At 43.0% G+C, this 16169-nt stretch overlaps 1 protein-coding gene across 3 annotated transcripts in view; it reads right to left on the minus strand.

Annotated features, from left to right (window-relative positions):
- Xdh (xanthine dehydrogenase) overlaps window positions 1-16169 on the minus strand; it is a 66503-nt gene that overhangs the window by 17738 nt on the left and 32596 nt on the right. For 2 of the 3 annotated variants that reach the window (XR_003952104.1, NM_011723.3), the window contains exons 15-24: window positions 15156-15330; window positions 14045-14128; window positions 12239-12408; window positions 10785-10908; window positions 8534-8653; window positions 7615-7711; window positions 5989-6113; window positions 5063-5196; window positions 4572-4659; window positions 4378-4464 (exon numbers count right to left, since the gene is read on the minus strand). Coding sequence is in view for 2 of the 3 variants with exons in the window: in NM_011723.3 (NP_035853.2) it covers window positions 4378-4464; window positions 4572-4659; window positions 5063-5196; window positions 5989-6113; window positions 7615-7711; window positions 8534-8653; window positions 10785-10908; window positions 12239-12408; window positions 14045-14128; window positions 15156-15330 (1204 nt within the window). In the remaining variant the exon portion in view is untranslated. Of the gene's footprint in view, window positions 1-4377; window positions 4465-4571; window positions 4660-5062; window positions 5197-5988; window positions 6114-7614; window positions 7712-8533; window positions 8654-10784; window positions 10909-12238; window positions 12409-14044; window positions 14129-15155; window positions 15331-16169 lie in introns of those variants that run through there. The other variant, XM_011246381.1, reaches the window with a different exon arrangement.

Genomic DNA, 16169 nt, shown 5'->3' on the forward strand with positions numbered 1-16169 from the left:
GTGTGGGTATAATGTGTATGTATAATGTGTGTGTGTTTGTGAGTGTGTGTGTATGATGTATATATATATATATATATATATATATATATATATATATATATATATAGTGTGTGTGTGTGTATAATGTGTGTATGTATAATGTTTGTCTATAATGTACATGTGTATAATGTGCATGTGTGTATAATGTGTGTGTATGTATAGTGTGGGTATAATGTGTATGTCTAATATGTGTGTGTGTGTGTGTGTGTGTGCATAATATGTGTATATATAGTGTGTGTATAATGTGTGTATATATAATGTGTGTATAATGTGTGTATATATAATGTGTGTATAATGTACATGTGTATAATGTACATGTGTATAATGTGTGTGTGTATAATGTGTGTGTATGTATAGTGTCGGTATAATGTGTGGGTTGTGTGTGTGTGCAGCTTATGTTGTTTCTTGATAGCCTCTGCCACTGTGTGTTCCCATTCTTTTTTCTTTTTCTGAGATGTCAATTATTTGGACATCCTGGGCTGGTTCCCAGTTTTTCTTGTATTTTGCACACCTGCACAGCATTTTCTCTCTGGGGGAGCCATTCAGTTCCTTTCAACCTCTCTTACAGTTTGGATTAACAAAAGTTCATTTCATTCCTGGACTGATCTAGTGTTACAGTATGCTGCTGGCGCTCTCTCTCTCTCTCTCTCTCTCTCTCTCTCTCTCTCTCTCTCTCTGTTTCTCCCATGCATTGTGTTTATAGGCTCTTTGCGCTGCCACCTAGGGCTACATACTCAACATATTTATAGGACTGAATTACAAGGTTTTACGATCTTTGGGGATAACTACTGCATGCCTGTCAGCCTGATTTACTCTAAAACACCAAAACACGTTACACATGGTGAGAACGCTAGAAATACTTCCTGTTTTGAACATTTGTAATAGTAGGTCTGGAGTATAAAGTTTCCTAACTGAACTAATTAGACTCTAGCATAGAGGGGGACCCAGAGGGCATAACAGGAAACCTGCTTTTTAAAAAAAGGTTACTTTAAAAAATAGAAATCTAAACATGTAAGAACCAATCTGGTCATAAAATTAGGATAGTAACTTTTAAAAGGTACCACCATCCATGTAAATTTGATAATTCTCACAATTGATTTTTTTTCCATTTTTATTAGGTATTTAGCTCATTTACATTTCCAATGCTATACCAAAAGTCCCCCATACCCACCCACCCCCAATCCCCTACCCACCCACTCCCCCTTTTTGGCCCTGGCGTCCCCCTGTACTGGGGCATATAAAATTTGCGTGTCCAATGGGCCTCTCTTTCCAGTGATGGCCGACTAGGCCATCTTTTGATACATATGCAGCTAGAGTCAAGAGCTCCGGGGTACTGGTTAGTTCATAATGTTGTTCCGCCTATAGGGTTGCAGATCCCTTTAGCTCCTTGGGTTCTTTCTCTAGCTCCTCCATTGGGAGCCCTGTGATCCATCCATTAGCTGACTGTGAGCATCCACTTCCTCACAATTGATTTTATTTCACCCATTTTTGCCTCTTCTTACCTTCTTTTTATCTACTTCTTTTTAAACTGTACTTATTGGTTTACTTGAGTGAGTGTGTCAGAGCACACATGTCTAGGTCAAAGGACAACTGGCAAGAGTTACTTCCCTCCACCAAGTAGATGCCAGGATCAAACTCAGTTCACCAGTCTTGGTGCCAGGCACCTTTGCCCACTAAGCACCACCTTTCTGGCCCTGCTAGCTATTTTATTTTAACACTAAATTATTCCAAGCTCATCTATCACAGCTGTGGCAAAGTGAGCAGTGCACACAGCTGCTGGGCTTATCCTTGCCATTTATGGCTCAAGGATCCTCAGCAGGCGCTAAATACAGAAATACCCAAGGACCATGTTTGACATTACTCAAGGTTTTATCCTGGCAGACAGATACTCATCATTAATATACAGTATGAGGACCTAGCCCATCCCATCCAGTATCCTTAATATGATAGATAGATAGATAGATAGATAGATAGATAGATAGATAGATAGATAATTGACAGAGATAGATGATAGATAGATAGATAGATAGATAGAGAGATAGAGATGACTAGATAGGTAAATAATAGATTGTAGATGGTAGATAGATGATAGATCAATGATAGATTATAGATAGATGATAGATAGTAGATAAGAGAGAGAGAGAAAGGGAGAGAGAGAGAAAGAATGTTTTAAGTCAACAGTGATACAAAATATTCTAAAAGGGAAAGGAAAGTGGCAGAAACACTACAGTCCTCAGGAATCAAGAAATGGTGTGGTAAGGAGTTCTAGGGGTTAGAGGTTTAAGGTGTTTGGTTATGCTTCTAGACCTCAACCTTTATGAAAATCAAGTGATCTAAAAATGTCAATGATTATAGAGACTAAAAAGGATCACCCCCTTAAATCCTGTTCTTTTTATCCAAAAGGTCAATAAAAGGTAGCCTAGCAAAGGTCTTAGACATTAACTATTATACTCCAACTGAATACCACATACACACTCATAGACACACACACTCACATATACATATACTCACAGACACACACATCCACATACATACACACACACAAACACATACTCATTCACACGAGTTGTGACCCCGTTCCTATAACCACATCTGCAAAATCTCATCAGAAACCTATGCTTCCATTTTCATGAGGCTCCATTGGGGTGCCCCAACACTCTTGTTCGGATGGTATCACAAAAAGTCAGGTATGGATCTAAGACTCACCACTCACCACCTGTAGCCATTTATAAAGCCCTACCCACACCCTAAATAAAGCCATTGTAAAGCACATAAGACCCTGGACTTTCATGCTCACTTAGCAAAAAGACCTCTTACTGACTTTCCTTCTGGATGGTGCCAAGGGTCTAATAAAGAACCAAGGCCTTCACCATATCCCTGCTGTTCAGTAGCTAGTCAGACTTTAGCAGGCTTGGAGCCACAGCTACTGTGTGTTCACAATTACAATACCCTATGCTTCCTTGACCTCTAACTCAGACTACATAACTTTCTCTCTTGCTCTTTCCATCCCCTTCCTTCCAGTAGTATTTGGGTACAGTTATTTGAATAAGAATGGCCCCTATAGGTTCATATATTTGAACATTTAATCATAAGGAAATGGCACTACTTGGGAGGGATTAAGAGGTGTGGCCTTATTGGAGTAGGTGTGGCCTTGTTGGGTGAAGTGTGTCACAGGGGGTGAGCTTTGAAGTTTCAAAAGATAATAATAAATCAGTACAAATAAAAGACAGAGATTAACAGAGTACATTTAAAAATATGATGTAACTATATTTCTTTGAAATTTTCATTTCAATAATAATAGTAATCATAATATAATATAGGTAGATTGAAAGCAAAAGTTTAGAAAATATAGCATGTAAATATTAAACAAAAGGTACAAAACAGACTTTTAGTAACATTATATAAAGGAGAATTGTGAACAAAACATTATAAGAGAGAGATTATATAATGATAAAACGTCAGTTTCCCCAAAGCATACTCGTTGGTTTGGTCTCAAACAACAGAGAGGAAATACAGATGAACTAACAATTTCAAGGGCTCAAAGAAGAACAGATGAAAGAACAGGAAATCTGCACTTACAGTCAGAGGTCGCTGTGCCCCTTTCTCAAGATACAGAGATACTAGACTGAAAATTAGGAAGGAGGTAGAAGAACTCAGCACAAGCCAAAAGCAGCTACTGGACACCATAAGTAGTGTCCAGTACTCTACTTATGGGAGACAGAAAGCAAAGTCCTCCCTAAAGCTATGTTAGCTCCTCGAACTGTGAAAAGATAAATGTCCATGGCGTATATTATTGAACACAACTGAATTTCATCAGAGGATGTCTCTGCACCAGGATGGGATGCCCTGCAACCTAACTCCCTGAGTATGCTTTACTTTGTAAAAAGTCACTTCCGTTTCCTGTCTACAAATGCCACCTGGCCACCTCTCTGAGCCTCTGTTTTGAGCTGACTGGTTTGTAAAGTGTTCTTTGCTCGTTTAAGCTCTCTGAACTTAATTTTTGCAAAGCTTTTATTTTATAAACAAATATTACATCTTTTTGTCTTTTTCATGAGCATGCACATGCACACACACATACATACACACCACACACACACACCTGAAGATGTATACGTAATAGGGCTAGCATGGCAAATATCTTGAACAGAAAGGACGAGTTACTAATCATAGATATAATATGGTCATTCTCTGCTTAGAGATTGTCCAAGGACGGGAAGCTGAAAGTGAGGAAGATTTAGTTACGTGGCTATACAGAAATAATTGGCAGGGATGCCCCCAGACTGTGCAGCACACCCTTGGCCTTCCAGTCACTCCTAGGGGCAGGCAGATACTACTTACACTCCGAGAGAGATCCTCACTGTTCCCGCCATTGCTGAAGTGAGCCACCTCCAGTGCCACTATAGTCCCAGTCTTCATGAAGCCCACCTGATGAAAGGAGAGTCATTCTCAATATCACCCATGTCTGTCTGTCTGTCTGTCCTGGTCCATCCCACCCATTTATCCTACCCGAGTAGACAGAACAGATCAATCACCTTGTATTTAGCCAGGAAGGGATGTCTGCCACCAGTTATGAGCATGTCCTCGTCTCGGTCCAGCATGCAACGTACAGGGCGGCCTGTCCTGGGGCAGCGGGGGATCAAGGAGGTTAGAAACCTGTAAGCCTCCTGCAGCCTAAGCCCCGTGTGTCTCAGGATGCTAAACAGTACGGAGGTTTGCTTTCCATCTACACACTGAGCTTTTCAGTGGTGGTGCTGTGCTGAAGAACACAGGAAATGCCAGGCTGTGAGTCCTCACCTTATTCCTAGGGAGCTTAAGCTAGTTGGGGGGTGGGGGTGGAGAGAGAAGCCATGAATACAATGTACAAAGAAGCTGGGGAGGGTATCCCTGCCCTTATGTTCAAGGGTTTGAAACAGAGAAAACTGAGAAATCAAAGTAGGGACAATTACTTTCAACAAGGGGAGACTCTAGAAGGCCATCCTGACCAGCTGGCATTGTAGCAGGAGAAGGGGGCCTAGAAACTCACTTGTATGCAGCCAAGGCCACTGCTGTGGATATCAGAGTGCTCCGGGTCTCCTTCCCTCCAAAGCCTCCACCCATTCTTTTCACTCGGACTACAATTCTGTTGTCTGGAACACCCAACATCTTTGCAATAAAGCTCTATACAAAAGAAGAAAAACAACCTTGCATTGACACATCCTCTGGACCTTTTCAAGGCCTGACCTCAACCTGTCCAACATGCCTGGGCCTAAGCACTACTATGAATTCTGAAATTTCTGAAGTAAACATCTTCCCCACCTCCCAGTGGTGACTGGTGCCAGGATCCAGCACTCACTGGTCACCACCAAGTGAATTCAGGCAACTCGGATATTTCCTTTTTTACCAGAAGGGCAAGATAACAGCATGCATTCAGGGTGAAAAAAAAAAAATCATCTCACTTGGCAAGGACTTCTAGGTCAGAATGGTAAGAGTAGATACCAAAAATCCTGGCAACCAATATCATGTACCAGTTAGTACATGTACATACACCTAGTATTGTATTGTATTGATAGTGCATGTGCAATATCATATACAGACAGCTGTATCTGCTAAGTTAATGGTCCTTATGGTTATCACATGGTCCCATACTTGATTTTAAACAATGAGATATTTGGGCAGGATATGCCTTGGTATGTGCTGGCCACATAGCCTCAGAATTATAAAAGTGAAGACTCCCTAGGTTCTAGTGCAAGTTCTAAAATGTATCTGATTGATGAAATGACGCTAGCAAGCCCCACCTTACTAGTTAATGTTAAATGGCAAGTTCAATGTCCCTGGTGGTGAACAGGCTCTGATTCCAAGACTAATACTCATGTCCCTCTTAGGATCTATATCTAGTATCTACTTCTTCCTGTTTCCTATTCTGCCCGACCTGGTCCACTAGGAGTTCTCCTGTCACTGCCTTGAGCTGACCTGGGTTTTCATGGTGTTCTGTGTGCTCACGAAGAGCTCCATCTCGCCTGCCTCGCCTTTCGGCACGGCAATGGTGCAGTGGGTCTCCAGATAGAAGTGCTCCTGGCCACCAATATATAATTCTCCTGGGGGAAGCAATGAGAGACCCCTGATGAGCCCAGATCTGTACAGGGATATGCCTGCTGTGGTGGCTAATCTTGATTGTCAACTTGACACATCTGGGAACTTCAACTGAAGAATTGTCTCCATCAGATTGTCTTGTAGACATGACTGTGGGTCACTTTCTTCACTGCTAATTGATAGAGGAGAGCCTACCCGCACTGTGGGCAATGCCATTCCTAGGCAGATGGGCCTGGGTTGTATAAAGAAAATAGCTGAGCAAACCAAAGAAAGCATGCCAGTTAGCAGTGTTCCTCCATGCTTAGTTCCTGCTGCCAGGGTCTCACCTTGGCTTCCCTCAAGAACAGACAGGAACCTGTAATCCGAAATAACCCTTTCCTCTCAAAATGCTCCTGAGCAGTGTTTTATCACAGCAACTGAGGCGCGAACCAGAACACTTGCTAAAGGAAATAGTCCACCAAAGAACCCCTTGTTGTTCATGGTCACCTCTGGTGACCAACTGGGATGGGAAAGGGTCTTAAAGTCCTAACATTCTGTGAGTTATGTCTGTCCATCCAATCCTCCTCCCATCAAGGCAGCCAGAGTAACATTAAATACTGAGGCCACTGGGCACCTGGGATTTCTAAGATGAACATTGTAAAGTTTTATACAAGGTTAAAAAAAAAGAGAGAGAGTTTGGCAAGCATGATTGGAAACATATCTTTCAGAATGGAATCAACCACTCCTGTAAGAAAACTAGTTAGCCTGCTAATAACTTAGCGGGGCCAAAGGGTCAAAGTAGGAAGTTATCCTAAGGGGACTGAAGGATAGCCTTGGCCTGGGCGGGAAGCTGTGGGCCTAACTCATAGAGTTAGATTTCAGGGAGGGTGGGGAGGGGCAGAAGTTCAGACAGTGGTTAAAAACATCTTCAATCGAGGCAGGCAGATTTCTGAGTTTGAGAACAGCCTGGTCTACAGAGTGAGTTCCAGGGGCTATACAGAGAAACCCTGTCTTGAAAGAAAAAGAAAGAAAGAAAGAAAGAAAGAAAGAAAGAAAGAAAGAAAGAAAGAAAGAAAGAAAGAAAGAAAGGAAGGAAGGAAGGAAGGAAGGAAGGAAGGAAGGAAGGAAGGAAGGAAGAAAGAAGAGAAGAGAAGAGAAGAGAAGAGAAGAGAAGAGAAGAGAAGAGAAGAGAAGAGAAGAAAAGAACATCTCCAGGCATCCAGTGAGAATGGAGAATCTGTCCCAAAGCTGGATGCATCTGTGGCCATCATCCTCCCTACACAGCCTTCCAAAGACATAATGTAGGATCAATTGGGTATATCCAGCCCAGAGATGGAAGAATGAAGATTTAAATGGGAGAGGCTCTGTCCCTGCTAACTACAGTTTCATTCTGAACACCAGAGGTTTCTTGCATTAGAAGATGCTGTCACCTCACTTCCCTTCTGTAAGGCTCCCTCCGTGTGCATCTCTAGAATTTAATTCACAGACCAATACCCCAGTCCTTCCTGCTGCTTGGTGCCACCATACCTGAGACAACATTGTCAGCTTCAGAAAAGCCTTTCTTGAGATCTCCTTTCTCGATTTTTACCTCGGGGCCATAAAAGGAGTTGTTCTTTATAGCATCCTGAGGGTCAGAAAGGAAGCTTCAGTACCATGGCTTTCCAGGGAGGGGGGAGGGTTCTGACGAGGAAGAGAGAGCCTTTCTAAATTACTACCCCTCCCTCCTCACAGATGTGCCTCCCCGAGCTCCTGCATACCCTAAAGCTCGCTCTACTGGAGCTCAGGGCATCATGTTCTGTCCATCTCCTCAGTGAGGGACAGACATCTCTGAGACTTCTGGAAAAGCAAGAGAATCCCACAAGGAACCACCTGCCACTAAAATGTGGAGCCGGAAGAGCCCAGCAGAGTCATTGGTGGCTTGAACCCAGGATGGTGAAAGGTAAGACTTCCTGGAGCATAAACTTTGGGGCTGGAAGGAATTCTAAACTCTACTTAGAGATGATCCTTGTCTTATGATAGGGTTATAGCCCAATAAATCTATCATACTGAAAATACCATATGCTAATGGTTCAAGGTACCTAACATATGGAGTGAACAACATAGCTTCGACTAGATAAACTTAAACAAACTCAGAAAACCTATATTAGCCCACAGTTGGACAAATTGATACAGCACAAAACCTGTTTTCAAATGCAATGTTAGATATAATATATGATTTGAGTATTGTACTTAAAGTGAGAATCTGGGTGTTTGCAGACTAGGCTTGTACACTACCGTTAATCTGAGGAATCAAAATAGTTTAAACCGAACCCAGGGAAGCTGCTGTCAACTGTAGTCAAATCTCTATGTGCTACTCAAGTTGGAGGGTCATTCTCCAGAGGATTCAAAGAAATGCCTTGGGTGCAGACGCTCGCTCCTCTACAGGAGCAGCCCATTTCTCAGTTACCTGGATTGTGATAATGGCTGGAAGGTCTTCATAGGTGATTTTCACCCCTCTAGCGGCTCTGTGTGCATGTTCTGGGGTGTCAGCGACCACAGCACCAATGATGTGCCCAACACAAGTAACCTAGGAGCAGAGCCAAGCTGTTAAACACCATAAAGTTCACTGGGAAGCAAATCTATATGGATATTCTGAAAAGCCAAAGGCTGTCCCCACCCTTTGGTCAAAGCACATTTTAGGAATGTTCTCTGGCCTTTCCATTTCCTGACCCAACTAACTGAGACCATGAGCCTCTCACAAGAACTTAGCATCAGTGTGCCAGGAAGAGGCCATAGAGATCACTGGCACCAGAACAAAAAGATTTCAGCTCAATGCCCAATTCTTGTATTTTCAATCTGGTAGCTTATTGAGACGCTAACAAGATAGACTAGAAACAGTGGCTCTTCTTGTCTACCATGAGTCAAACAGGAGACATGGTCATGTTTCTCAGCTTCAGTATAGTTCCACCAGACCACTTTCCACCTCAAAGTCACACTCATGTCTCATAACTTCATCTAGATCAGCAGTTCTCAACCTGTGGGTGGCAACCCCTTTGAGGGTCCCATATCAGATATCCTGCATATCAGATATTTACACCATGATTTATAACAGTAGTAAAATTACAGTTATGAAGCAGAAATGAAATAAGTTTATGGCTGGGAGTCACCCCAGCACATGGAACTGTATTAAAGTATCACAGCATTAGGAAGGTTGAGATACCCTACTCTAGCTGCTCCAATGGTACAGGTCACAAACAATGCTGGTTAACACATGATCGCACCTGTTTCTCAATTTATAGTGATTGTTTCTTCCTTTTATTAAGCCAGAAACTAACAAACTATCAACTCTTCCCCCCCCCCCGCCTCTCTCTCTCTCTCTCTCTCTCTCTCTCTCTCTGTGTGTGTGTGTGTGTGTGTGTGTGTGTGTGTGCGCGCGTGTGCATGTGTGTGTGTTATGTGTGTGTTATGTGTGTGTAGATGTTCATTTATATATATGTGCACATGATTGTGGAGCTTAGCATCCCTCACTGAATCTGGAGTTTAGTGATTGGCAAAATTGACAGGCCAATGAGCTTTTAGGATCTGCCTGTCTAGGTTACATATGTGTGCCACAACAGCTCATATTTTGCATGGGTTCTGGGGATGTAAACGCAGGTCTTTGTGTTCGTGCGACAGCACATAAAAGACCGAGCCATCTTCTAGAGAACTCAAAATGGATCTCCTTCTGGAATAATTTTAATCATATACTCATCAGAAAAGAAATGAAAAAAGAACCGATTATACAGCTTATTTTATTAAGATGCAAGGTTTCCAACAACACCAACCAAAGCTCAGCATGCAAATATTTGGGATGACCAATAAGTATTGGTATAACTGCTTCTGCAGTATTGACCTGCTCGTACCCAGTTGATTCTCCCTAAATAAAATGCTAGCAACACTCTTGGGACTCTAGACATTAATAAACTAATTTGTTCTTCTACCAGACACCATAAATTTCCTCCACAAATGCTGTGGGAGTCCTTGTGTTTGCAGGGTTTTGTTCTTTGCTTCACCCTCACATTAATATATATATATATATATATATATATATATATATATATATATATATATATATATATATAAAGGCTATTAGCCTTCAGCAACACCTACTCCAATCTAATTTGCAACCTTCAGTCAGTATTAGAATTATAAAATGAACATCTGGCAACTATTTGGTGGGTGAAACATTAGAATTATAAAATGAACATCTGGCAACTATTTGGTGGGTGAAACATTTGTAGCAGCTATGTTCAGGGCTCGGAGTCTCTGTTTTTGCAGGTTTTCATACAGTTGAAATCAATAAATAAACTCTCATAGAAGTGGGCTGTCTAGACCTAGTGGTGGGCTTATGATCCCATTTCTAGTTAGCTCATCTAATGTACTCTTATTTCCTTTTGGTAAAGGTGCTCAATGCTATACCTTATAATCCTGGATGCTAAGTCACATCCAGGCACCAGCCTTGTTCTCCTGTCATTTTGGCATGGAGTCTCCAATATGCAAAAACAGCAGTCATCAATTAAGTAGCTAAATAGCATATGCTGTCCCTTGTGGATTATTTCAAATACTGGCCAAATTACATGATGGCCAAAATATATGCAGGATTGGGAATTTGGAACAATCAACACAAATTAAAAGCGTGATATTTATTCCAGTTATTTCTGATGACACATCCAACATACCTCATCCTTCGCAAAGACAGTTTCATCATTGAAAATGCCAGTTATGTTACTACCAGGGACATCCTCTGAGGTGAGGAAACAAACAAACCCTGGCACCTTCTTGGCTTCTGAAGTGTCGATGGACCTGGAGAATGAACAGAGTGCAGGGCCAGATCAGCAAGCTAGGGCAGGAGATATGTCATCCAGCTTGGATAGCCTGTCTCATTAACGATCTTCCCTGCGCCAACTCGGTTTCCCATCTCTCTATTCTTCACTATTAGATCCTAGCTCATTCCTATGCTTTTCTGAAAATGGTGATTGAATACATTCTGTAAAGATGTCATTGTGCCAACTGCTGCTGGGGATATAGGATGGATCAGATGACCCCTTGTCTCCACAGATCAGATGCCAGCCCCTGTCTGGGCCCCAAGTACAGGGAGCCATATCTAAGAGAGCAGCAATGACCCTGGGGAGCTCCGGTTAGAACTTATCTCACTGGAACCAGCACTTCGGGGCCTTGGCTATGCCATGGACACAGTAGCCCTGAACATCTGCCCTCAGACCATTTTCTCTTAATAGTGCTAGGCCAATATAGCAGAGTATCCTAGACACAATTAGTCAATCTGGACCTAAAAAGGATGATGCTGGAGGTGACCAAGTCTAACAGACTACATAGCAGAAGTAGTTCAGGGAAAATTCTAGAAAATGCCTTGAAAGGCTCATCTTCCAAGCAGGATAATACTCATCTCTGAAAGAAAGAAAGAAAGAAAGAAAGAAAGAAAGAAAGAAAGAAAGAAAGAAAGAAAGAAAAGGGGAGGGGAGGGGAGGAGAGGGGAGAGGAGAGGAGAAGAGAAGAGAAGAGAAGAGAAGAGAAGAGAAGAGAAGAGAAGAGAAGAGAAGAGAAGAGAAGAGAAGAGAAGAGAAGAGAAGAGAAGAGAAGAGAAGAGAAGAGAAGAAGAGAAGAGAAGAGGAAAAAGAAAGTAATTCCCTTTACTTTCCAATATTGCAGTTAAGGAAATGAAAGTTTGAGGAGCCAAAGTCACCCAGCCAGTTAGCAACACATCTGGGTTCAGGTCCAAGAAAGGTGATGAGGTCCCCAGACAGTGAAGCACCTTCCCTTCCAACCTACCCGTTTTCACACTGATGGGGTAGACGTTGCTGGAGCAGAGACAATATGTCATGGCACTGTTAACATGGGCTCAAGGCAAGGGCCAAGCAAAAGGATTCATTGTTAGCCCTAGCTAGCAATCATATCAACTGAAACTAACTCCCAGACTGTCCTCTTACCCTCTTGCCCTCCCACCAAAAGAACCTCAGGTACCGTGCCTGAACTCTTCCTGTTGCTCTCTGATGGGTCTGAGGGGACTTCCTGTCTCTATTCTAGAATGGGGAGTCCTCCTGGAGCCTCATTCTCTTGGAATCTTTAGCTCCTACAAGGCATGCTTCTCACTGACTCCCTGGGAAGCAATACTCACATGATTTTAGCATGGGCCCGCGTGCTGGTGACCAGCCTGAGGGACAGCTCATTCTCATAGCGGGGAATGTCATCACAGTACACAGCCTCCCCGGATGCCTGCATGTCTGCTGCCAGGTGAGGCATGGGCCTGCCCACCATGTCCTCCTCAGACTGACCCTTGGGCACCTCCTGAAACAATATGGGTACCAGTCTGGCTGAGCTTCTGAGGACACGGTTTCTCTATAGGCCCTAGAGATGTCAGGAACCAGGAAGAGCCAGATAGCTCTTGGGGTAAAGGACACTAAAGAGTACATAAGAAGTCACTGACAGGGTAGTCATAGTGTAACTATATCAATAAACAACAAAAGAACCTAAATATGTGTTAGCTGTGAACTGTGTTTTACTATATTTTTACAGCAGCGTAATATGCAGCAACTCAAACATACTTTTGAAGAATTTAAAGCAGAAGAAAGAATGCTTATATTAAGCATAAAACATCCTATATGTATGTGTAATGACTAATTCTATACAAAATAGTACATTATTAATATCATATATTAATATCATTATTAGTATTAGTATCATGTGAGCATAGGAAAATAGAAATAAAACAAAATACATGAATTTTCCTTGGAGATAAGATTTTGGGTGTTTTTTCTTTTCCTGTTTGTACTTTCCTATATTTCCCAAAATGTTTTATTAATTTCATAATCAATTTCTATTTTAGTTGTTTTCAGAGTAGTAAAGTGTCTAATGCTTACTGGGCATTTTTATGTGCCATGGACTTCTAAGCAGCTTAATTTAATTTTTCAGCACTAGAGATGTTCCCGAGGTCTTACTCAGCTCTAGCACTGAGCTGCACGCCCAGAAAACACACGTCCATCTTCTCCGGTTCTGTGAAACAAGTTTGTCATTATCCGCATGTTGTAGGTGGATCTAATTAACTTGCCCAAGAAGCACAGAGGTGGTTTGCCCAAGGTTACAGAAAGGACAAACTTTGTATTGCAACCAGACAACCGTGCCCTAGAGCTAGCTCATCTGTGGGCCACCAACTCAGGGCTCAGCAAACTGCAGCCAGTGCTTGGTTCTATAAATACTTACTTAGCTTGGCACGTTTATTTTGGATGTTTTGGGTTGTTTCATTTTCAGAGACAGAGTCTCCTGTATACTGGACTGTGTGGCTGAAGATAGCCTCAAACTCATCCTGATCCTCCTGCTTCTACTTCTCTGGGGTGGGGATTATAAGTATGCTGCTCCCCCACAGCTGTTTTATGGGGTGCCAGGGTCTGAACCCAGGGCTTTCTGCACAAGCCCTGGCATAAGCAAGCTTCCTGCATGAGCAAGCACTCTACCAAATGAGCTGTATTCCCAGCCCCTCATTCATTTATGTTTACAGCTGCTTTGTGCTACAGAGATGCATGCACTGTCTGGTCACAAATTCTCAAATGCGGACAGGATATGTGCTGGCGTTTTACCTAAAATATCCTCCCAAAAGCTATGAAATGACATGTTTGTATGCATGCACACATTCATGCATGCATCTTCAAGAAGACTTTTGGATTGGCACAACAGGAGTCAGGAAGGACAAAATAGATTTTTCTTTTTCCCTATGGAACAGACACAGGTTGACACCGAGTCCTAAGAGAGAAAGGGACGCCATCAAGGACAAGATAGCTGCAGTGGCAGCAGTGTGGCTCTGGTGTCCTTCCCTGGATGTTTACACAAAGGGTCCAGGCCTTTCAAGTCAGTCCTTTGCCAAAGCTCAGCCAGGAGTCATCGCATGCGGCTGTGGCGCCCTGTTATTAGACACGCTGTGTGTACTCACTTGGAAAAGCTGGACGTTAGCTGGAGGATCCTTCTGAAAGAGCAGGGTGGCGCTGGCAAAGGTGGGGTCCAGTTTACCACACATCTGTGGAAGTGAGATAACAGGGAATTCTAGGACCAGGTCTTGTCGTTTTCCTCCTTCCATCCACGAGTAATAAAAGTGATGAGCCTTCCTCCATCCCTCACTCCCCATCCCTTCATTCCCCATCCCCCATCCCCTCAGTCCCTCATCCCCTCATCCCCTCATCCCCTCATCCCTCATCCCCTCATCTCCTCACCCCCTCATCCCCTCATCCCCTCATCACCTCACCCCCTCATCCCCTCATCCCCTCATCCCCTCACCTCCTCACCCCCTCATCCCCTCATCCCCTCATCCCCTCATCCCCTCATCCCCTCATCCCCTCATCCCCTCATCTCCTCACCCCCTCATCCCCTCATCCCCTCATCCCCTCATCCCCTCATCCCCTCATCCCCTCACCCCCTCACCCCTTCATCCCCTCATCCCCTCATCTCCTCACCCCCTCATCCCCTCATCTCCTCACCCCCTCATCCCCTCATCACCTCATCCCTCATCCCCTCATCCTAGAGTTTTGAATACAGTGCTGGATCTGTCTCAAAATGTAAGTTCGAGCTCTTAGGACTCAGTACTTAGTAACTACCCAACTACATTTCCAGCCATCTTGATCCTATACCTTGCACACTTAGTCCTTTCTCCAACACCCCTAGCTCTCCATCCTTCCACATTTATGCAAGCCATTCTCTTTGTCGGAATACCACTCACCCCCAGCCTTCCTTAATTCTTGCTTATTCTCCTTTACTCTGGAAATACTTAATGATATGGAAGACAGTCATGACATAACTTCTAGGAGAGCAAGCTGCATATAAATCCTTTTACTCAGCATGATTCCAGATCTGCCTACAACATGATGTATGCAGGCCCAGACAGACATTAGTAGATGAAGTGGTGGCACTGCCCCTGGGGTGTCCTGACACCTGTTCTTTTACTGTCAGATGTTGAGAGGTGGGAAGAAACTTTGTCACCCAGGTCAGCCTCCTGAGTCCCCAGAAGCTGTGCTGAAAACACTCTGTGCCTGACTCTGCTCCACACTCACACCCTCAAGGTCCGCTCTGCCCAGCTTCTGAAGCACTGTCAGGTAGAACTTGAAGAAGAAGCTGAGGGTGAGGGTGCGCCGGAATTCCACCATCCCACCAGGGGCGTCGGGGGCCAGGTGCAGCTCCTCTGCCAAGCCAGCACACACATCCTGCAGCAACTCCTCATTCCAGGACCTGGGGGAGAGAGAGCAGAATGTGGGCTTGCTTTCTCCCACTGTCTCTATCACTCAGTGTGGAGCATCACACACAACCCCCTGTCTAAGAGGCCTGGGTTCAGGCTTTGCCTCACATGCCACTAGCTGCAAGCAAGATACTTTATCTTCTGATGCCTTAGTCCTCTTATCTTTAAAAGCACACACAATTTTCTCTATATACTTATAGATAGATAGATAGATAGATAGATAGATAGATAGATAGATAGATAGATAGATAGATAGATAAAAAAATTTCCTTTTTTAATATTTGGGATTATAATAGAATTATAATCTATATTATATATATAATTATAATTGTAATTATAATTTTTCCTTCCCCTTACTCTCTCCAAACCCTCTCATATAGACCTTCCCACTGTCCTGCAAGTCACTACCCCCTTTTTAATTGTTATTGCATGCACATATGTATGCACATTTGTATTCCTAAATATACTGTTTAGTTCATACAGCGTTACTTGTATATATAATAACCCCCGCCCCAAATTAGTATCTCTAGCTTCTTATAAAATACTAAGCAATGTCCTAAGTACTTTATGTGAGTTGTTAGTTTTCATTTAATTAAACATTATTGTAGGGAGAAGTCTGATGCCCATTTTACCACTGAGAAATTTTGGAATCGAGAGACTAAGTGATGTGACTCCTATTACTCATCTGATTAATTAATCATAAGAGTATGAATATCAGTGATAGTAGCTATAATAATAGTAGAAGTAGTAATAGTGGTAGCAGAAATAGCGGTGATGCCACCCATCAACAACAGCAGTAATGCTTTTAATGTCAGTGAGAGGCCTGGTGGTA

The sequence above is a fragment of the Mus musculus genome, chromosome 17 (genome assembly GCF_000001635.26).
Source record: "Mus musculus strain C57BL/6J chromosome 17, GRCm38.p6 C57BL/6J".
In the NCBI taxonomy this organism is placed as follows: Eukaryota; Metazoa; Chordata; class Mammalia; order Rodentia; family Muridae; genus Mus; species Mus musculus.